Source organism: Mesoplodon bidens (genome assembly GCF_964165515.1).
Source record: "Mesoplodon bidens genome assembly, chromosome: 13".
In the NCBI taxonomy this organism is placed as follows: Eukaryota; Metazoa; Chordata; class Mammalia; order Artiodactyla; family Ziphiidae; genus Mesoplodon; species Mesoplodon bidens.
In genome coordinates, this window is record NC_138169.1 from 62490120 (window position 1) to 62513006 (window position 22887).

At 41.5% G+C, this 22887-nt stretch overlaps 1 protein-coding gene across 2 annotated transcripts in view; it reads right to left on the reverse strand.

Moving 5' to 3' along the window:
• EPG5 (ectopic P-granules 5 autophagy tethering factor) overlaps positions 1 to 22887 on the reverse strand; it is a 129080-nt gene that overhangs the window by 70183 nt on the left and 36010 nt on the right. For both annotated transcript variants that reach the window (XM_081253339.1, XM_081253338.1), the window contains exons 14-22: positions 18170 to 18334; positions 15995 to 16114; positions 15065 to 15324; positions 11645 to 11785; positions 4429 to 4573; positions 4002 to 4199; positions 3269 to 3379; positions 1966 to 2088; positions 812 to 978 (exon numbers count right to left, since the gene is read on the reverse strand). In XM_081253339.1, the coding sequence (XP_081109465.1) occupies positions 812 to 978; positions 1966 to 2088; positions 3269 to 3379; positions 4002 to 4199; positions 4429 to 4573; positions 11645 to 11785; positions 15065 to 15324; positions 15995 to 16114; positions 18170 to 18334 (1430 nt within the window). The remainder of the gene's footprint in view (positions 1 to 811; positions 979 to 1965; positions 2089 to 3268; positions 3380 to 4001; positions 4200 to 4428; positions 4574 to 11644; positions 11786 to 15064; positions 15325 to 15994; positions 16115 to 18169; positions 18335 to 22887) is intronic.

Here is a 22887-nt window from a genome sequence, read left to right on the forward strand (position 1 = left end):
ATGCAAGCACAGATCACAACAGGATCAACACAAGATGCTCTTTCTATGTGACACAAAATTACAGTCTGTTAAGTCAGTTTATTAAATTAATACATACTATCTCTACCTCAATGGTTATAATGAGGCTCCAACAAGATGGCACATATAAAAGCAGTTTTTAAAAGAACGAAATGCTATGCAAATTCAAGACACTGTCACCACTTAGAGGTACAGAAGAGATTAAAGATAGTCCCTTTTCTTAAAGAACTTGCAATCTGGTAGAAAACAGAAGTGATGAAGAATCAACATCCATATGTTTCAAAGGGGTGAGTTAAGGGAGTGCAGGTGAACTAGAAACAGAGCTGGAGCCAGACAGCGATGGTCAGTGACAGTGAGTAGCCACAGCCAGCCAGAGTCCCTTCACATCCAGTGGAAACGCTGGCCTCCCCCCAGGCACTGACTGGCCTTTGTCCACAGCTGCACTACCCATCATCAGTCCCCTCGAACAAGCTCCACCATGGCCACACAAGCAGCCTCAGCTTGGGACAGTCTCTCCCTTTGCAGCTCCAGAAGCTCTCTGCTTAACCTTGCAGGGTCCCAGGGTGTTGTCTTCACCAAACTGGGTATGGGGGGTGGTAAAGAGAGAGCGGCCACAAGATACCCTGAACTCAGAAAAGGTCTAGGCTGATAGACATGAAACAGGAATGGAGGGAGGCTCCTAGCCAGAGAATGACTCTAACTCCCATGCCACAGTGTGAGAACACAGAGCTGCAGAGCAATGCAAAGGCGGGAACTGATTCACAGAAACTTACTACTACTCTGGGTACCATACCCATATTGAGGTCCTGGGCGGTGAAGATACAGGAGGAAGAACTTCTGCCAAATGAGTGGCAAAAGAGGATGGTCAGAAGGCGTGACGAGAGCCTGGTGGGCCCAACGATAAATCAGCAGCCTCTGGAGGGACGGGACGATGGGGAGTTTCAGCTGAGCCTGGGCTTTCTACAAAAGAGGCGGGCTTTGAGCAACCATGTAATGACCACAATTGCAAACAGTCACTTCCTAAGTGATTCAAATGAAATGCTGAACATGGTGTTTTCAATTCAATAAGAAAAAAGAAAAGTCATATAAACCTTACTTCTCCAACCCACTTAGTAGCAAGACATGTAGGGCAGCTTTTTTTCAAGAATTTCACACACCCCAGAATTGGACTTGGTCTTAAGCATCACCTAGTCTAATCTCATTTCCATGCCTTTCCATTCCTTCGCATGTAAAACACTGTAGGGCAAGAATAATATAAAAGCCAAAGTAAATTTTATCAACCTCTTGAAAATAGAGACTTTTTTTTTTTTTTGGCCACGCCGCATGACATGTGGGATCTCAGTTCCCCGACCAGGGGTCAGACCTGCGCCCTCTGCATTGGAAGTGCAGAATCTTAACCACTGAACCACCAGGGAAGTCCCGAAAATTTAGATTTTAAATGGACGTTCAAGAATGATAAATCCCTTGACAGTCTCTGAAAGCCTAAAGCAAAGTCTACACTATAGGACCTGAAAATAGAAGGTCTTTAATTCTAAAGCCTCATTCCAGTCTTTCTCACACTTTAGTTAGCCTAAGGATCAGCTAGGGAGTTTTTCAAAATAAATTACTGGTCCCACTCCAGACTCAGAATCCCAGAGGTTGGGGTCCAGGAATCCCATTTTTAACAAGCTCTCTAGGGGATTCTGATGCTTTAAAACAAAGGCAATCCCCTTTATACATGCAATGAACACGGCCTCAAATTACTAGGTTGTGACTCTCAGTGTTAAAAGAACCTTGGGAAGGAGGTATACACTTCAACTACACCATGTTAAGCATTAGTTTGGTTATTGTGCTTTCTAAACATTCACAACAAAAGAAAACACAGAAGTCCAAAAGCTATAGGTGAACCCATCAGCATCAAAGTGTGAACCACCTTCTACCACTCAAATGCAGAACTGCTATTTGCACCTTCAGAGCTTGGTCAGGGGTAAATGCAGAGTTTATAACCAATTCCCCTTCAACAACTCTTCGGAGCTGGGAGTCTTCTTCAAAGATGGATTCCATGTTCAGGACTGTCCATGCAAACCAGACCTACAATAACACCAGGTAAAGATGAGCGGAATGAGTTACTAACTCAGACAGACAAATACATCCTCATATTCCACAAATACACATTACAGTTCCTAAAATTAACACATAGTTTTTATACCTATTTCTACTCCTATCACAGATATAAATTTACATGAAATAGGCCATTGAAAACTGTTAAATTACTTTAGAAAGGCTACTTTAGTAAAAGAAGATGTTTGTTCAACTTTAGTGGGCAGGTTCCGTATGCACGAGGGACAGGAAAGAGGGCCAGACGTGAGCTCTGCCCTTAAGAAGTTTGCATTCACCAGAGGAGACAAGACTAACATAAGTAACCAAAATGTAATGTGAGAAGTGTGAGTACTGAATCAGGGATCAAGTGCTATGGGAAACCAGAGGAGGTAGGATGGGATCAGAGAAGGTAAATATACCAGAGAAGACTCTAGGCAGAGACTGGAGGGGAAGGCACGCCTGGTAAGAGAATCAGCTAGGAGATGTATGCAGATAACAGCAGGAAGTGTGTTTCAGCTGGATCACAAGAGGTATGAGGAAGAGCAGGAGGTAAGCGTGTGATACGAAGTTGAAGGATGTTACTACTGATTTAAGTGATAAAACAGAGACATAATGGGACACACAAAGTCTTGAGAGGTGGTGATAACGATGAAAATAATGCTGCGAATTAATGATAATGATGATAACTAAAACAGCCAACACCTAGTGAACACTGTTCTAAGTGCTTTACATGTAGGTGCAATCATTATTCCCATTTGACTGTTGAGGAAACTGAGGACAAAGAGTTTAGCCAGCTGCCCAAGGCACAGCGCTAGCAAATGGCAGAAGCAAGGCTGAACCCCGGGTGGCCTGGCTCCAGTGTCCACTCTTAAACGCTCTGCCCTGAAGCTGCGCAGGCTCTGCAGTGGGCAGCTGGAGTCTGATCATGAGCTGTCTGACCCTGAGCCAGCCACTTGACTCCATAAAACCTCAGTTAACACCCCTGTGAGACAGGACTAGCAACAGCACCACCTCAGCAGAGGGCTGCTGTGAGGATTAAGTGAAAAAGTATTCTTATGCATAGTAAGTGTTAACAGATGTTACTTATTTTAGACTATTAGTAATGTAGGTAAGGATGATGACAATATTAAAGTTCAGAAAGATAGCAAATGGTCCACAGTGGGTTTCCTACCTGAGTGGATGTCGCCAAGCCCTCCACAAAGGAAGGAGTGACATTGCCTGCCACGATCCAGCTCACCAAAGAAGAGAGCAGACTCCGGTCACAGTGGTAGCCCAAAGCATTCTACACCAGGGGAGCATGTGGAGCAGAGAGTGGAGGCTTTAAAAAACACAATCGATGAGCTTTTCAAGAATATCAGCAATTACCTTACTACGATGGAAGATTCTGGTAAGACACAGATTTCAATAATTAGTCCACCAGCAGTTACAATCCCAGGCTGCGCATTATAGCCAAATGTAATGAGCAGCGCTCCTCATGGGGTGTCCTTCCTTTGGCTTTATGAGGATCTGCACTTAGCAGACTATGGTTACTGGATAAGACACTGTTAAGGCAGAGCTTTAAAAAGGCAGTGGCGGGCTTCCCTGGTGGCGCAGTGGTTGAGAGTCCGCCTGCTGATGCAGGGGACACGGGTTCGTGCCCCGGTCCGGGAAGATCCCACATGCGCGGAGCGGCTGAGCCTGTGAGCCATGGCCACTGAGCCTGCACATCCGGAGCCTGTGCTCCGCAACAGGAGAGGCCACAACAGTGAGAGGCCCGCGTACCGCAAAAAAAAAAAATTAAAAAAATAAGTAAATAAAAAGGCAGTGGCCACAGAGCAGTACTGGGAAGGGTGCATGTGGGGGAACCTCCTTAGAAGACTACTATCTAGCTGATGACTGAAAGATAAATTCTCTAACAGGTTTACCTTATGTTGCTGATAGAGCAATTTCTGCACACAGTCTTCCTGCATCAGCTGAAAAGCTGTTTTACACAAATGGTCCATGAGGAAGAGGATGGGTTGTTCTCGGTACCAAAGATGTTGGCTTATAAGAGCCTGAACCCAGAACTCCAATACGGCAACCGGGCCCACTTCATTGAGCTGAGTGCTTACAGAGATGTGGGCCTGCGGAGAAAGGGCTCAGGTGACGTGAAAGGTAATAACCAGCCTCCCATTTTTAAAACACTAATAAAATAATACCTACCTCCACTACAAAACCCAGATCTGTTGACCTTCTTGGTCAAAAGCACTGTGCCAAGTGCTTTGAAATGACCAACACATAGACATGTTAGCACAGGGATGTTTGATTGGGAAGGCGGGCAAGGGTGTACTTAGGGGCGTACAGGGTCCTGACCTGGATCATGCTGTTGAGAAGCTTCACGTTGTCCCCATAGCTGGCTCCTGTCAGGTGCTGTGCCACCTTGTGGGTGACCTGCTGCGTGACACCCTGAGGGACACCAATGTCCAAGTGTAGGAAGAGGAGGAGGTGTGACAGAAACCTGCCGAGCACATAGGACAACGCACTTTACCTTCCAATTGGAAGTCAACAGAATTTCCAGTGGCTAATTACTTATGAGAAACAAAAAATACTGACGTGTCCCATTTTTAAACCAAAGCTCTATTTAGGCATTCTGATAAATCTTCAGGAATTTCAGAAGAATAAAGTTTTCCAGTTTGACATGGGTTAAATCTACCCATGTAGTGAACAGACCTAAGACACATAAACCCATGCAAGTTAAAGAGCATTAGAGGGAAAACACCCAAAGGGCTGCTCTATCCCCTCCCAACCCCCACTAACGAGAGTAGAGATGTCTACAGAATCACTCTGCAATCTTTCATGGGGTGTCAACTCCACACAAAGTGGCATATGGAACACTGCGGGGGGGGGGAGGGCGGGCACGGATACCACCACATTTAAGTCACGGACGTGCCCTCGGTTCCCTGGGTGCACCAGGCTCCGTCCTCTCTCAGGGCCTTTGCCTCTGCTGGGTTTTCTGCCTGAAACACTTCCCCACATCTAACCTGGCAAATTCCTACTCATCCTTCCCATCTCATCTGCAATGTCCCTTCCTCAGAGACTTCCTGACCCCTCCCCGCCACCTAAAATACGTCTGACCCATTAACCTCCCTCATAGCACCATTGCTTTCCTTCGTGGCACTTAAAATTGGTAACTGCAGCCTGAGGACGTGACCACTTCCTATGTGTCTGAGGGCAATGCCCAACCCGCCTGGCTCCCCATCGTACAGACGGTGGCAGCACAGAGGCTACTGCTGAGTGAGGGTGCTTCCCATTTCACAGGAGATACAACACACGCCAAACTCCACTCCAGTAGAAAGGGAAAGCTATGACAGGAGAGGCGCAGTGAAGCCCTGTAAGAGTTCAGAGGACAGAGCTAGCACAGGCATTAGGGGGCAAAGGGAGAGATACAGAGGAGGAAACATCTGAAATGGAGCCTAGAAAGATTTACCTTTACTCAAAATGTAACAACTCCGGGGCGGGGGTGGGGGGGATGGGAACAGGCCATTCAATCTAATTTTAAAATCTCTCAAAATCGCAAAAATCTAAAGACAATTTATTAAAACTGTTCCAGGCAGGCATCAAATTGCCTGTGTATCACTTAAGCCTTACGCTCATCCTGTATGAGAAATGGCATTATCTCATCATACAAATACAGAAACAGAGGCTCTGAAAAGTGAAGGAACTCACCTGTGTTCACACTAGGAGAGCGATGGAGTGAGGACACAACTCAAGCCTGACCACCCTGAAAGCCATGTGCCAACCAGAACACAAGTGGTCCCAGACTTGCTCAGGCCTAGAGTGCTAATTTTTCCGAAAAAGGTCCCTAGGCCCTAACCCATTCCTACTGAAGCAGATTCTCCAGGGGAGGAGCTGGGAACCCATATTTAATAGGCTCCCTCCCGTGATTCTCATCCCCAGGCAAGTCTGCGACACACTGTTTGAAATGACACACAATGGGAAAACCGTAATGTCCCCCTCATGCCTTTGGACGTACTACCTGTCCCCTGACATACAGGCCTCCTCCACATCAGGCCTCACCTCCCCCTTCCTCGCTCTTCAAAAGGCTCCAGCCAGATGACCTCCTCCCAGCTCCCTGGACAGGTATTTTTCTTCCCACCTCTGTGCCTTCACTCAGCTCCTCCCCAGCCTGGTCCTCTCCAGAGCCTCCTCTCACCCCCTACAGATACTGAAAAAGCCCTGTCTTGCCATGTCCCCTCCACTGGCCCAACACCTACCTGCGCTCCGAAGCTCAATTAGAAACACACCTCTTGGGACTTCGCTGGTGGTGCAGTGGCTAAAAATCCACCTACCAATTGCAGGGGACACGGGTTCAAGCCCTGGGCCAGGAAGATCCCACATGCCATGGAGCAACTAAGCCCATGAGCCATAACTACTGAAGCCCACAAGCCACATCCACTGAAGCCCACGTGTCTAGAGCCTGTGCACCGCAACGAGAAGCCACCACAATGAGAAGCCCACACACTGCAACAAAGAGTTGCCCCCGCTTGCCACAACTAGAGAAAGCCCACGTGCAGCAACGAAGACCCAACACAGCCAAATAAATAAATTCATTAAAAAAAAAGAAGAAACCCACGAAGTCATATTTGTGGGTCATCTCTTGCTTCTGTTCACTGAGCATCCTCTGTCTCCCTTCTACTAACACATCCTCTCATTAGGGGAACTGTCCTTCCTCCACGCCATAGAATTGTGGGAGAGAGGGTCTCTCAATACAGAATCCCTATACATCTTCCTCTCAGGACTGGTCAATCCCACTGGTCAAGGTGACAGGCTCAGGGAGAGCACATGAGTAAGTCACACCAATCGGAATCATTATAATGAATAAGGATAAAGAAAAACATTTGCCTTTCCCATGGGAAACTAGCATGATGCCTGGTTCTCTCTGTAGCATGTACTTTCACTCCCCTGGGAAAAGTACAACTGCAAGAGAAGGCTTGAAAGAGAGAAGCAGGGCCAAGGGACCTGGGAGGGTAGATAAACAGAAAGGGAAACACTAACCCAGGGCCTCTCAGCTTTGCAACTACTGCCATGTTGGGACAGCTGATTCCTGGGAGAGGCTCTCCTGTGCACTGTGGGATGTTTAGTACTATCCCTGACCTCTGTGCACTAGATTTAAGTAGCAGCCCCCCTCAATCCCCTTACAACACCCTCTTCCCAACCACCTGCCCTACCTGCCCCACCCCACCAGGTTGTGACAACCAAAATGATCTCTAGACATTACCAAATGTCCCCTGAGGGTCAAAACCCCTCTAGTTGAGGACCACCACTTTAGAATGACCTGTTGTTATCAGGAGCCTTTTTCCCCAGTCACATGAGCCAATACATTCCCTTCCTGGTAAAACAAGTGTGCACTGAATTTTCATCATGTGCAATTAAGAATCTTGATTCGTATCCATCCTTAATTCCTTCCCTCCCCCAGCAGCTATTTCTTTTACCCTAATTCCATATACTTTTACCATATACAGTTGACCCTTGAACCCACAGGGTTAGTGGTACTGACCCCCCATGTAGTTGAAAATTCATGTATAACTTTTGACTTCCCCCAAAACTTTACTAATAGCCTACTGTTGACCAGAAGCTTTACCAATAATATAAATTGTCGATTAACACATATTTTGTATATGTATGATATACTATAATCTTACCATAAAGTGAGCTAGAGAAAAGAAAATATTACGAAAATCATAAGGAAAATACATTTACAGTATTGTACTGTATCTATTGATACTGTAAGTTTACATCATCTGTTTACAAGATGAATCACCTGTCAGTACCTACATCAATATTGTCTTATATGTTATAAAACACTGTAGATGCTATACATGCTAACACTACACATCAAAAACGAAAAGACAATGTAAAAAAGAAATTCATATTTATTTACAGGTAGAACAATTCCTGCATTGATAATGAAGAAGCAGCAATATGATTGCTTTATGGTAGCCTAGTATAATCATTACGATTGTTTCACAATCGTCTAGCCTATATACTAATGAATGGTTATAAAAATTTTGTGGCATAGAGTATGATAGTCATAGTCATAATACAGTATTAGAAACACTGTGACATTTTTTTAAAAACCACTTATCTGTGATGACAGCCTGATATAGTTTCTCGATTATGAGAGAGGCATACTGTGCAGTAGTATAATTCTTTGAAAGCAAAGTTATAAAACAGTAAGGAAAACACAGTATTAATTTTATATTAAATATCTCTCACCTTATGCCTATGTAAGGATAGGCTATCCACTTCAATACCAGTCTGGCACAGCATGTGCTACATGATGAATACTTAGGTGATGATGATGATGATGACACAAAAGCATCTCATACAGTCCTTGCCATACGGTTGTCAGATTTTCACACAAAGACACACATATACACAACAGGTAAGTTTATCAACTGTACAGCATGATGATCATTTATTATGCATCAAGTGGAAGTGGCTCATCATAAAGGTAGGTCTTCATCCTCATTAGCGTCATGTTGAGTAGGCTGAGGGGGAAGCGGAGAGGTTGGTCTCGCTGTCTCAGGGTGGCAGAGCCGGAAGAGGTGGAAGGGAAGGAGAGGGAGGCACACCTAGTGTAACTTTATGGAAGTACATCGAAATTGCTGACTTCTTTGCTTTTTCATTTCTCCAAAAATGTTTCTATACAGTATCAATTCTTCCCCCGTTTGCTTTAGTTTCAGTGCTTGTATCACAGAAGGGTCCATGTCATAAAAGAAATCAAAATCAGTCTTGAATAATCAGAACGTTCTGGCAGATTGTCTAATGTTAATGTTTTCTGGCACTGCTTCTTCTACATCTTCTTCCTCATCATCTGGCACCGGTTCAGAAGCACTCCCATCAATCAAGTCATCTTCTGTTAACTCCTCTGGTGTGGTGACTATTAGTTCTTGAATTTCTCTAAGATCCAAATCTTGAAACCCTTCCCCCACTCCCAGCCCCAACTTCTTTGCCATATCTACCATCCCTTTCATGATTTCCTTGATTGGCTTTGTCATAAATCATGAACTCATGCACATCTGGACACAGTTTTCCCCAGCAGGAATTTGTTTTGGGCTTGATGGCTTTCATGGTTTTCTATAACAACAATGGCATCTTCAATGGTATATTCCTTCCAGACTTTCAGGATGTTCTATCAGGGTTCTATTCCATAGTGTTGACAATCCTTGCCATGGAGTACCATGTACAATGAGCCTTAAAGGTCCTTATGACCCCCTGACCTAGAAACTGAATTAGAGACGTTGTCTGTGGGGGCAAAGGGACTGCTATGACACCTGCGGTGTTGAACTCGTGGGGTCTGTGTGGCCAGGGGTACTGTCCGATACCAAAAGAACTTTAAAAGGCAGTCCTGTACTGGCAAGGCACTTCTTGACTTCAAGGACAAACCACTGATGGAAACCATCAAAAAAAAGGGTTCTCGCTGTCAGGCCTTGTACAACCAAGAGACTGGCAGCTGGTGTTTATCTTTTCCCTTCAAGGCTGGGGGGTTAACAGCTTTACAGATAAGGGCAGTCCTAATCGTAAACCCGACTACATTTACACTAAACAGTATAGTTAGCCTGTCCCTTCCTGCCTTCAATCCTGGTGCTTGCTTCTCTTCCTTGTTAATACATGTCCTTTGTGGCATTTTTTTTTCCCCAGAATAGGGCACTATCATCTGCGTTAAAAACCTGTTCCAGGGCTTCCCTGGTGGCGCAGTGGTTGGGGGTCCGCCTGCCGATGCGGGGGACACGAGTTCGTGCCCCGGTCCGGGAGGATCCCACATGCCGCGGAGCGGCTGGGCCCGTGGGCCATGGCTGCTGAGCCTGCGTGTCCCGAGCCTGTGCTCCGTGGCGGGAGAGGCCACAACAGTGAGAGGCCCGCGTACCGCAAAAAAAAAAAAAAAAAAAAAACCTGTTCCGGCAGATATCCTTTCTCCTCGGTGATTTTTGTAATGGCATCTGGACACTCGTCTGCTGCCTCTTGGTCGACAGAAGCTGCTTCTCCTGTCATCTTGACATTTTTTAAGCCAAGTTTCTTTCTAAAATTATCAAACCATCCTGTGCTGGCATTAAATTCTTCAGCTTTAGATCTTTCTCCTTCCTTTTGCTTTATCATATAATGACTTTGATTTTTCTCTAATCGTATTAGGGTCTATAGGTATGCCTTTCTTATAGCCATGCTGCACTCACACAAAAGCTACATTTTCAATATGAGATAAAAAGGTATTTCACAAAAAGTACAACATTTCAGAGCCTGCTGGTATAGCTGCAGTGAAAGCTTCATGAATTTCCTTTTCTTTTTTTTACAGTGGTTCCTACTCTGGATTCACTTATCTTGAAATGACAGGAAGTACAGCTGCAAACTTCAATCTATGGTACATATCATGCAATTCAACTTGTTCTTGTAATGTCATGACTTTTCTCTGCTTCTTGGGAGCACTTCCAGAATCATTTAGAGGCACTTCATATGGGTCCCATGGTGTTATTTAAGGCACTAAACACAATGAAAATGAGGCGAGAACTGCAAGAGGTCACTTTTTACTGTGATGCACAATTTACTGGAGAAACAAACTGCTCAGTCGGAGAAGATTAGCGTCACAAAGCGTGTTAGGCGGATACTCAACACTTGAGCTCACCTTCATAGCAACAGGAGGTGGCTACAAAATTATTACAGTAGTACAGTATGCAGTTGTAATTTAATACTGCACCTTTACGTCTCTTTATATTTCTCTCAACCATGAATGGCATCATGTATGGTCTGTGTTTGTGTGTGTAAGTTTTGATAAATTTTAACTTTTTATAATAGATTTGTGTATACTTTATGGTAGTAGATGATAGAATAGACTAGTATCTACATTTATTTTATACATTCATGACATACTTTTTTCTTAATTTTTTTCAATAGTTATAGGCTATATTAGTTCATCTGTGAGTTTTTTCAAATTGTCACAAATCTCCAAAAAAATTTCCAGTGTATTTATTAAAAAATATCCTCGTATAAGTGGACCTTCACAGTTCAAACCCGTGTGGTTCAAGGGTCAACTGTAATGCAGATGCAATCTATACACCCTAGCGTGGCCTTGCCAATATTTTGCTTCATAACTTTGTGATTACCTCAGAAGTCTTATTTTCTCCACAAGATTATCAGTGTCTCATGTGCTGAGCACCTCCCTGTGTATCTTCTGTTTATAATACTGCCCCACGCACACTGCAACTAAAAGCAACGTGTTTCGCTACTGCTACAACAGCAAAGCCATTTGCTGCTCAAGGTCAGAAGCACTATTCCCAGTTTAATGGAAACCACCACCCTTTTCAATACTAAAAAGCTATAAGCAATCCAAAATTAAACAACAAAGGGAAGTATCTTTCATGACAATAAAACTAGAATCATTATTAGAGTCACTGTTCATCACTCTGCATTCTAAAATAGGCAGGAAGTTTTCTGCCTCATAAAAAATACACTATTGAAATATCATTCCCTATATTATACTTGAGAAACCAGAGAACATAGTCATTTTGTACTCGCTGGGCTGCTCTCCACTTACTGCTCATTCTTTAGAAGGTAGTACTGGCAAGGGTAGAATAAAGGCAGAATCTTATCCAGGACATGGACCACTGTTTTCAAATGCCTCGACTGGACCAGAATTCCCAAGAGTGGGATGCCTTCTGCACAGAACTTCTCAATGCTATGGAAAAAGAAAAAGGCAATGAGCATACGAGGTAGCCAGTTCATAAACTGATGTTCTTCCAATGCACCATCATCCTACACACTACCCAGATTATCTCAGGTCTCCAACACATTTATGCATACCCAAACTTCACACAGAAATGCTAGAATCAGAACTCTAGAAGTACAAAGGAACTTAAAAGTTCATCTGTATTATCATCTTATACGAAAGAAAGGTGAAATATCATGGCCCAATTCACACAGTTTCCTGGCATAGGGTCAAACTGAGGACCCAGGTTTGCAAATTTCTAGTCCAGAGCCCTGGCCACTTTGCTTCTCAAATGGTGCTTCTTCTAAGAGTCACGGGGCTCTCACTGTCTACGTAGTCCCACAAGGTATTATAGCAAAGATTCAAAAATGAGCTCAATCTGTCTGTATAATCTGGCAGAATTTTTCTGAAATCAATGTGGCCTAGAAATTTACTTATTTTTTTGACTCTTCAGAGAATCTATCCTTAAGAAATAATCTCAAATATGGAAGAAAATATGACAGATGTTCCATGTAAAAATGTACTTTTCAGAATTATTCGTAATTGTAAACTCAGAGGCATAAATGACTTAATGTAAATTCTGGAAAAATCCATTCAATGGGAATATTACGGAATCATCTTAAAAGTATGCATATGATGGCCAAGGGCAATATGGAAAAATATTTCTGCTAAAATGGTACTAGGAAAAAACAAAACTTTATACTTCTAACTATAACTACTAGTAAAGAAGAGTTATACTGTACAGACAGGGAAAAAACAGGGATAATGTCACACTAAAATGCTCATTGTGTTGGAGTGGTAAAAAAGAGTGGTTTTTTCCTCCATTTTCCTAATTCTATAGTTTGGTTACACTGCTTTAATTCTGGGGGAAAAAATCTTTTCAAAAAATAAAAGTAGGGCTTCCCTGGTGGCGCAGTGGTTGAGAGTCCACCTGCCGATGCAGGGGACACGGGTTCATGCCCCGGTCCAGGAAGATCCCACATGCCGCGGAGCGGCTGGGCCCGTGAGCCATGGCCGCTGAGCCTGCGCGTCCGGAGCCTGTGCTCCGCAACGGGAGAGGCCACAACAGTGAGAGGCCCGCGTACCGCAAAAAAATAAATAAATAAATAAATAAATAAATAAAAGTAATAATGCAAAGATTACGCCCTAAGGGAAACATTTACAATATTAGAAGTAAAAAACAAAGGATATATAAAATTATGCATATAGTACAGCTGTAAAAAAGATCCAAGGAAAACATATTGAATAAAAATAAACAGAAAAATAAGCAATGTTTTGTTATGATGAGAAAGATTCTGGGTGTTTTTTTTTGACTATTGTTCTCTGTATTATCTACTGACTTTATATTCATGTACAACTTATGTCCTTCACACTCTGCCCCCAATCCTAAGCCCATTCATAAGATTGTTTTAAGTTAGTTCTAGAATCATCCCTGATGACCACAGTGGAGTTCAGCCCCAAAAAGAAACACTCTCACCCTCACGCCCACTCAGGATTCAGGAATCAGCACTAAACCAGTATTTATTTTAGAGAGGACTCACAGCAGTATTAGTGAATAAAGAGCTACATACAGTTCCAGAATAAATATAATTAGAGAAATCATGAAACGATTAAGTTCAGAGTACTACACTCAAAGAATCCACATACCACACACTGTTCTAGCATGTTAAATGTCTTATAACTCACTTAAGCCTCATAAAGTAAGTCTAATACTATTATTATTCCCATTTCATAGATGAGGAACCTGAGGTACAGGAAACTGTGAATGACACTAGAGCTACTAGAAATGATGTAAAGAGTGCCTTCCAGGGCTTCCTTGGTGGCGCAGTGGTTGAGAGTCCGCCTGCCGATGCAGGGGACACGCGTTCGTGCCCCAGTCCGGGAGGATCCCACATGCCACGGAGAAGCTGGGCCCGTGAGCCATGGCTGCTGAGCCTGCGTGTCCGGAGCCTGTGCTCCACAAAGGAGAGGCCACAACAGTGAGAGGCCCGCGTACCGCAAAAAATAAATAAATAAATAAATAATAAGACTCCTCTCCAAAGCTTAGCTCCTCCACGAGGGTATCCTGCTCTAGTGATCTCTCCTTACTTTAAATTTTTTCTGCCCATACTCTTGAGAGGTTCTCAATCTAGGCTGTACATTAGAATCACCTGGAGAACTGGCCCCTAGATCAGTTAGATCAGGATTCTCACTCTCTTCCCTGTATTGGTATTTTTAGAATCACTGCAAAAGTGATTCTAAATGGTGGTCAGGATTAAGAACCAGAGCTCTATTCATATCATCCAGCCCATGATTATATTCTTCAGTACTGCCAATTGTTTTATGTCTCCCGTGCCCACTAAGCTGTCAACAACCTGAGGACAGCTATCTAACAATTCCATACCTCTCCTACTTCACAGCACAGGCTGAACACTAATAGCTCATAGGACAACTGGCATCCCACTGAAAACATACTGAATGTGGAAGAAGATGTTGAAATCAGGTTACTAAAAAGGTGTTACAGTGAATCTAAAACACAAGAATCAGAAAGTATCGGCCAAAGATGTTTTAGAAAACTGGATAGGCTAAATAAAATTAATACATTGTAGGAAAATGATCCTTAATGAAAAGGACTTTTAACCAACTGAGAATTCATACATTCAGTTACTTACTGCACCAGATTCAGTTTTCATCACTAGGGATAAAATATCACAAGACAAATATGGTTCCTGAGTCCTAACCTCATAGAATGTCTCTGATAAAATTAAACAGACAACTACATTATAGTGTGATAAATGCTACAGTGGAAGAAACAGACACAGCTATGGGCTCATACAAGAGAGGCACGTGACCTGATAAGGCATTTCATCCCCTTGGGTAGGTTTAGGGTTAGCTTCCTTTATACCTGGGAAGGCTGGGTTGGGCTGCCATCACTTTAAACAAAATTCGGTACAGGTGACCAGTTATTTTTATTTGATCACTATTCTGAGGAAGAGACTCTGTCTACTGTTGACATAAAAATTCCACGCTGGGTGATAGGTATAACTCTCTTGATAATGCAACAAGGTGATTTTCTGTTACAAATCCATGTTATATGAATTTACGCAGCACTTCCCCGTGATGAGCTATTAATCGAGGCTTATTATTTGGCCCTGATTACCCCTAGACAGATTTGATGGAGGCCTCAGACCTTGGGATGTGAAAGATGAGATTCCAGAATCACTGACTACAAGGTTCAGCAACCCTAGAAGTTCAACACAAACACTGTACCTGTGGCCCACGGCTGTCATAGCTAAGGCCAGATAACAGCCAATGGGCATGCCCGCCTTAACAGCCTTCAAGAGAGGATGAAACGTGGGTGACTCTGTCAGTTCAGGCACAGTGCTGGAGAACGGAACAGCTGCACAATTCTGCTGTACTCCATAATCATTTTTGTGCAGTTTTAACCTCAAGATCAAGTTCCAGGCCCATTGGTTAAATGAGGTCTCAGGTGTCTCTCCATATCGAACAATACTGGCCAAATATGAAACCTAAAACAATTATTTATTTTAAACCACATTAGTCACATACACATTAAATCAGTAAGCTCACCCGCCCATCTCTTTTTGTGAGCAACAATGCCGTCAAAAGAAAGGACATAATGCTTACTGGTACTCAGTGTTTACAGCGCTAAATTAAAGCAGTTTCTCACTCACAACTGACCACTTCTGATTTTTTGCTAGTCACTTTGTGAACCTGATCTGGGTCAGCTCAAGCAAGAGTAATAATATATGAAAGTTGGTATGCAACAAATCGTGTGCTGGTAAAACAATTTAACAACCAGTTGGAGCATGGAGGCTGATTTATAAGGGTTTGCCCACTTTGGTAGCATAAAAACTCCCACCATGGTCAACTTCAAGCCACCAGCAGGTTAGCAACCAGACCTGCAAAGTTCCTAAAAATGTAACAGTCAGTTCTCCAAGCTGGTATGAGCCAGCACCAGCACACCGCTGTAGCTCAACTCAAATTCCTTAATACTAAAATGGTCACATGGAGGCTACTTCTTAAAGAAAAATCTTTCTCCAACCATAGAACTCAATTTCAATATCTTAAATTGCCAGAAATGTTCTTAGGGAACCTAAGGGTAAATATTGTAACTTTATCCACCCAGGTCATTTATAATAAAGGTTTACGTCCTCAATACATTAAAGAAGGAAATACCTGCTTCATACTTTCAGAAAGAAACCCAGCATACGGCTTCTGTGCAAGGTACTTCTGGTACGCCTCAAGAATCATTAAAGCTACTTCAGTATGGACTGCTTGATCCAGATGAAGAGTCCCCTTTTAAAGAGAAAAATCATCACAAACATGTCATCTTGATTTTTTTTGGTTATACCTTTGAACTAAAAGATTAGTCAGGATAGTAAAAAAGAACCTTGGATGCAGAAGTTTAATTTTCCAAAGCTCACACCGCTAACAGTGAAATTATAAAATGACAATAGGAAAAAGAATTGAAATCTTTAAAGAACCACTACACTGCACCAGTTAGGTGTGAGCCCGAGTCACCCCCAATCCCAGTCACAAAAGGTATCTTTGAATGCAACTCCCAACCCCCACCCTAAAATCTCCACAAATACTTTGGGTTACAAGTTTAAGGGCATTGTTAAGAACCAGGAAGATGTTGAATTATTATTAACTAAACAGAAAGATACTTAATAATTTAAGTCTACATTCCCTTTTCTTGTTCTGTCATCAGTGAAAATATAAAAAATACTCAACAGCACAGGTAAAACACTCCTTCAGGAGCTTGAAGTTGCCTGCCAAATTTCCCACCCAATCTTCCTTTACAGCCTGAAGAAATACATTCCCTAAGCCTCCCAGAGAAGAGCACTTTCCGTACACTAACAAAAGAACAAGGAGAGGGCTTCCCTGGTGGTACAGTGGTTAAGAATACGCCTGACAATACAGGGGACACGGGTTCGAGCCCTGGTCCAGGAAGATCCCACAAGCCACGGAGCAACTAAGCCCGTGCGCCACAACTACTGAGCCTGCGCTCTAGAGCCCGTGTGCCACAACTACTGAGCCCGTGTGCCACAACTACTGAAGCCTGCACACCTAGAGCCCATGCTCCGCAACAAGAGAAGCCACTGCAATGAGAAGCCTGCGCACAGCAACGAAGAGTAGTCCCCGCTCGCCACAACTAGAGAAAGCCCGTGTGCAGCAACGAAGACCAAAGGCAGCCCAAAATAAATAAATAAAATAAATAAATTTATTTATTAAAAAAAAGAGTTGCTACTTGAAATGAACAAGGAGACACTCGAGGAGACTGTGCATGCAGCTCTCTGGAAGAGGGGGGCTGGGGCTTCTGTTCACAAGTCAGAGAAGGCGAAGGTGGAGAAGAGCCCCCTGCAGCTCTCACCCACCAGCACTTGAGTGAGAAAAGACCCAGATGAGCCCATGAGCAGACCAGGTGGTCAGGGACACCCTGGAGGAAAAGCTCCCTGGTTTCAGTTTCCTCATCTGTACAACAGGGGTCATGTTCACGCTAAGCATACAAGACGGCTGAGAGGACTAGATGACTCGCTCAGAACAAAAGCTGGCAGATAGTTAGAGAGGGCTGAACTCTCTTCCATTTTCCCTTTAAAATGTTTAAATATTTTGATCAAGAAGCTAACTAATAAGGCCTAGGGTAAAAAGGCAGAAAGATCTTAACAGTTAAAATGCCTTGATATTGCATCTTTGGAGACATATGATAGGTAGCAAACTCTTAATAACAATAAACTATTATGAACAAAAACTACCACCACTAAGACCTTAACATGTGCCTAGAACTGTCCTCAATGTTTTACATGTCCTAGCTTGCTGAAACCTTACAACAGCCCTCTGAGGTAAGCCTGTTAATGTGAATGCTTACAGATGAGCAACTGAGGCCAGAGAGTTCAGGAAGCTTGCTCAGGGTCACACAGCCAGGAGGTGGCAGAGCTGGGATCAGAACCCAGGCAGGCTGGCTCAGAGCTCAGGCTCTTAACCAGTGCACAGTGTTTCGGAAGACAAGTCTGGCAATGACACACAATACAAAATGTACAAGGAAAAAGGACCAGAGTTAAGAGTGGCAATTAGGAGGAACTGCGGTAAATATCCAGAAATAAAACAACAGAAACAAAGGATCCAAGGAAAAAGGGAAGAATTTTCAGTGTGGAGCAATTTATCTGCACTTAGAGGATGCTCACTCTGCAAAATAGAACTAATTAGAGAAGATCCTAAACTCTGACGCAGCTAGAAGAATTTGCAGACCTCGCAAATGATACTCAAAAATGTTAATGTCTTGAGAAAATGGTTCTTTGAAACTGATGTGTGTGGACCCTCCCGTCTCTAGGGAATGGTTTTAATACATACCTGCTCACCAAATCCCCAATTTAGTCCTTCTAGAATAACACAGGCCAATTTATTCTTCACCGTTGTCAGGTTATAATTCAATAACCAATCCCGAATCACAGCTATCTCGGAGGCAGAAGGTCGCCAAAGATACAAAGGTAGTTCTTTAAACAAGTATAAAGAAACCTTATTTAAAAGAGAATGATAATAATTAAAATCAAGACTTAAGGACAATCCTGTATTACTACAATACTATGTTATTAAAGTGCTTACAAAATTTTTCTCCAAAAGGAAGTGGGGTTTTGTTTTTTAGACAGTGAAATGAACAACCAAATCAAATGAATATTAAAACTAACGATACACCAAAAGCACATTTTGCAATACTTTGTAAAGGTCAAGCTTTTTTTTGTATGTAAACTGGTACACTTCCATTAAAAAAATCACCATAGTAAGATCCAAATTTAAAGTCATGATAAATCAGTGGAAAGTCATTCATTTTACAAAAAGACTTAGCACTTTAAATAATTATTTCTTCTACATCATTTAAAAAATTATTTCTATTAGCTTCAAAGCACTCTAGGAAGAAGATACAAGGAGTGGATGGGGGTAAAGATGAAATAAGATCAACCAAGAGTTGGTATTTGTTGAAACTGGATGATAGGTACATAGCAATTCATTATACTGTTCTCTACTTTATATATATGTATATATATATATATATATATACATATATATTTGAAAGATTATATAATAAAAGCTTTTTAAAATCCTATAAAAAAAGTCCATAGCACCACTTTTAAATAACATATCCATGTGCAAATTAAGATAAATCTGGGTTCACTTAATACAGTTTGGTTTAAGACTAATCAGAAGAGCAGTTCATAAATAATGTCTAGAATAGTGCTGTCCAATGGAAATCTAATGCAAGCCACACATGTAATTTTTATTTTTCTAATAGCCATTTTTAAAAGTCAAAAGAAACAGGTAAAATTAATTTTAACAATATATATCATTCAATCCAGTATGTCCAAAATAGTATTCCAACATGTAGTCATCACAAAAGATTACTGAGATATGTTATTCTTCTGTTCATACTAAGTCTTGGAAACCCAGTGAGTATTTTACACTTACAGCACATCATAATTTGGATGAGCCACATTACAAGGGTCTATAGTCACATATGCCTGGTGGTTACTGTATTGGACAATTCAGCTCTAGAACATATAACCAAGCATTTTTCAGGTTCCTGCACTACTCCAAGTTGGAGGCAAAACAAAATTTGAAAGAACGGGAAAAAATACTTGAAAGACGAGTAGAACGAATGAATTTTTAAAAGACCCTTTCTTTCCTTTGCATGGGTAGTGTGTGTGTGGGCAGTCAGCTAAATTTTCAGAAGGATTTGTTAATAAAGGTCTTGAATATGCTGAATAAAATGGTAAACTAGCAATCTAACAAATAGAAAAATACTTCTTTAGCCTGTAAGCATCTGACAAAAAGAACAAAATAATGGTACTAGAACAATGAGTATAGCAATGAGATCTGTCCAGACAACCAACTATCCCCAGCTACACAAAATAATGGTATAGCATATATCTACACATCAAGAATAAAAGTGAAGCTACCAAGAAAGATCTCAGGGACATTAAAAAGGGAACATTACAAAAACTCTTTGCCAGTAAATGCAACTAGCTAGATGAAATGGAAAAATTCCTTTAAAAACATAAATATATGTATATGTATAGCTGAGTCACTTTGTTATAAAGCAGAAACTAACACACCATTGTAAAGCAATTATACTCCAATAAAGATGTTTTTAAAAAAAACAAACATAACTTAATAAAACTGACTCAGAAAAAAATAAAAATCTGTATCTGTTAAAAATTTTGAATTCGTTATCAAAACACAAAGAAAACCCTAGGCCCAGATGATTTCACTGGTAAACTCTATCAAACATTCAAGGGGGGCTTCCCTGGTGGCGCAGTGGTTGAGAGTCTGCCTGCCAATGCAGGGGACACGGGTTCGGGCCCTGGTCTGGGAGGATCCCACATGCCGCGGAGCAACTAAGCCCGTGCGCCACGACTACTGAGCCTGCGCATCTGGAGCCTGCGCTCCGCAACGGGAGAGGCCGCGACAGTGAGAGGCCCGCGCACCGCGATGAAGAGTGGCCCCCGCTCGCCGCAACTGGAGAAAGGCCTCGCACAGAAACGAAGACCCAACACAGCCATAAATAAATAAATAAATAAATAAATAAATAAATAAATAAATAAATAAATAAATAAAACATTCAAGGAAGAATTATAGCAATCTTACAAAAATTCTTTCAAAAAACAGAAGAGGAGGAAATGCTTCCCAACTCGTGTTACAAGGCCAACATGACCCTAAATCCAAAACCTAACAAAGATATAACAAGAAAATAAAATTACAGATCAATATCTGTCACGAATATATATGCAAAAATACTCAAGAAAAAATATTATCAAATTGAACCTAACAATACATAAAAAGAATAATATACCATGATCAAGTGGTTTTTATTTCAGGAAACAATGATGGTTCAACATGTGAAAACCAGTCAATGTAATTCACCACGTTAACAGAAAAAAGGATAAAAATCATATGACCACCTCAATGGATGAAGAAAAAACAAGTAAATACCCATTCATGAAAAAAAAAAAAATTCAGCAAACTGGAAGTAGAAATTTCTCAGCCTACCAGAGAGTATAAATGAAAAACCTACAGCTAGCATTATACTTAATGGTGAACTTTGGAACCCTTTCTACTATGATAAGGAACAAGACAAGGATGTCCACTTTTACTAACTCTATTCCATATTGTAATGAAAAGCCTAGTGCATTCAATAAGGCAAAAAAAGAAATGATTAAAAAGAAAGAATCCTAATAAGAATTCCCAACAAAACAGAATTTAAAGAGTGTATTTTAAAATATATTTATGCTTTCACTGAAAGTCAGATCACTAATTTTACCTGAAGAGGATGTTAGGAAGATGCATGAATTTCACTAACAAAGGTAGAATGTCCTCTGAAGTGAACCCATGTTTCAAATTATAAAAAAGACCAATAGGAAAATATGTTATCCATTTGCAGGTTGTCATCAAAACTTACCTGAGTTCTTTACTTTGAGATGTCCCCATAAGCTTGGTCCTTATCAACAACTATTCCTAACCCAGAGCACTACCCACACATCTACATACAGCACAAAGGACTGTTCCTCTCCTGCTGGGCCTCCAGAAAAAGTTACCTTCAGACACACCCCAGGTGTGTCAATGAAAATATAGGTCCACAGCCACAGCTCATTCCCAGGCTCTGGAGCTAGGAGCTGATTTCAGACTAGCCCAAGGTCACAGCAAAAATATTCAAAGCCATCATGTTCATCTGAAGGCAAGGGGGCTTGAATAAGTTCCTCCAAAAATGTCAGCAAGTTCACAGAACACAAAGGAACCATATATTTAAACAGAGAGTGGGGGCATCTTTTAAGACATGTGCTCTAAAACACATTATGGTTCTAATTTGTACACTCACTGTTAAGAATATTTCTGGGCACAATTTATTACTAAAAGTATTATGACCTAATTAAAAATGTAAGTGTGGCCAAACCCAGAAAAACACTTGTCAGAAAAAGGTCATGAACTCAATCAAACTGAAAGAATCATATGACCCACTGTAGACTTCTTTGGAAATCATTCCATTAGATGATCACTAAAAAAGGAGCAACCAAAAACTTGCTGTTTGCAAATGAAAACCACTTCATCTCAATATAATTGTATGCCAGTGGGATACAATGTTTACTTAAATAGAAAAAGTACCATGTACTGCTGCTATGGAAAACAGTATGGTGCTTCCTCAAAAAATTAAAAATAGAATTAACATATGAACCAGCAATTCTACTTCTGAGTACATACCCAAAAGAATTTAAAGCAGAGTCTCAAAGAGACATTTGTACACTCATGTTCATTGCAGCATAATTCAAATAGCCAAAAGATAGAAGCAACCCAAGTTCCATCAGCAGATGAATGGATAAACAAAATGTGGTATATACATACAATAGAATATTATTCAGGCTTAAAAAGGGAAGAAATTCTGACACATGTTATAACATGCATGAACCTTGAGGTCATAATACTAAGCAAAATAAGCCATACAGAAAGGAACAAATACTGTATGATTCCACTTCTATGAGGTACCTAGAGTAGTCAAACTCAAAGAGACAGAAAGTAGAGTACTGGCTGCCAGGAGTGGGGAGGGAATGGGGAGTTAGTTTTTAATGGGTACAGAGTTTCAGTTTTACAAGATGAAAGAGTTCTGTGGATGGAAGGTGGTGATGGTAGGTAACAAAACAATGTCAGCGTACTTAATGCCACTTAACTGAAAAATGGTTAATACCGTGTGTTTCATGTTGTGTATAATTTACCACAATTAAATTTCGCGTAATGTAGAAAAAATATGTATATATATATACTTTGCCAAGTAAAGCATTATATATCATGTATTCTTCATTTAGAAAAAAATATGTCTCATAAACCAATCTGTCACTGAATCTGCTCACTCATGAATGTGATGAAGTATTAGTAGTTATCAGTCATCTATCCTACAGGTATGATGCAGTGACTATAAGATGGAAAGGCCCTGTGCAAACATAAGCCCAGAGAAAGACACTATAACTTTAAACATTCCTCCTGAAGTTATGACACATGACCACCTGCCATTAGAAAAATTCATTCAT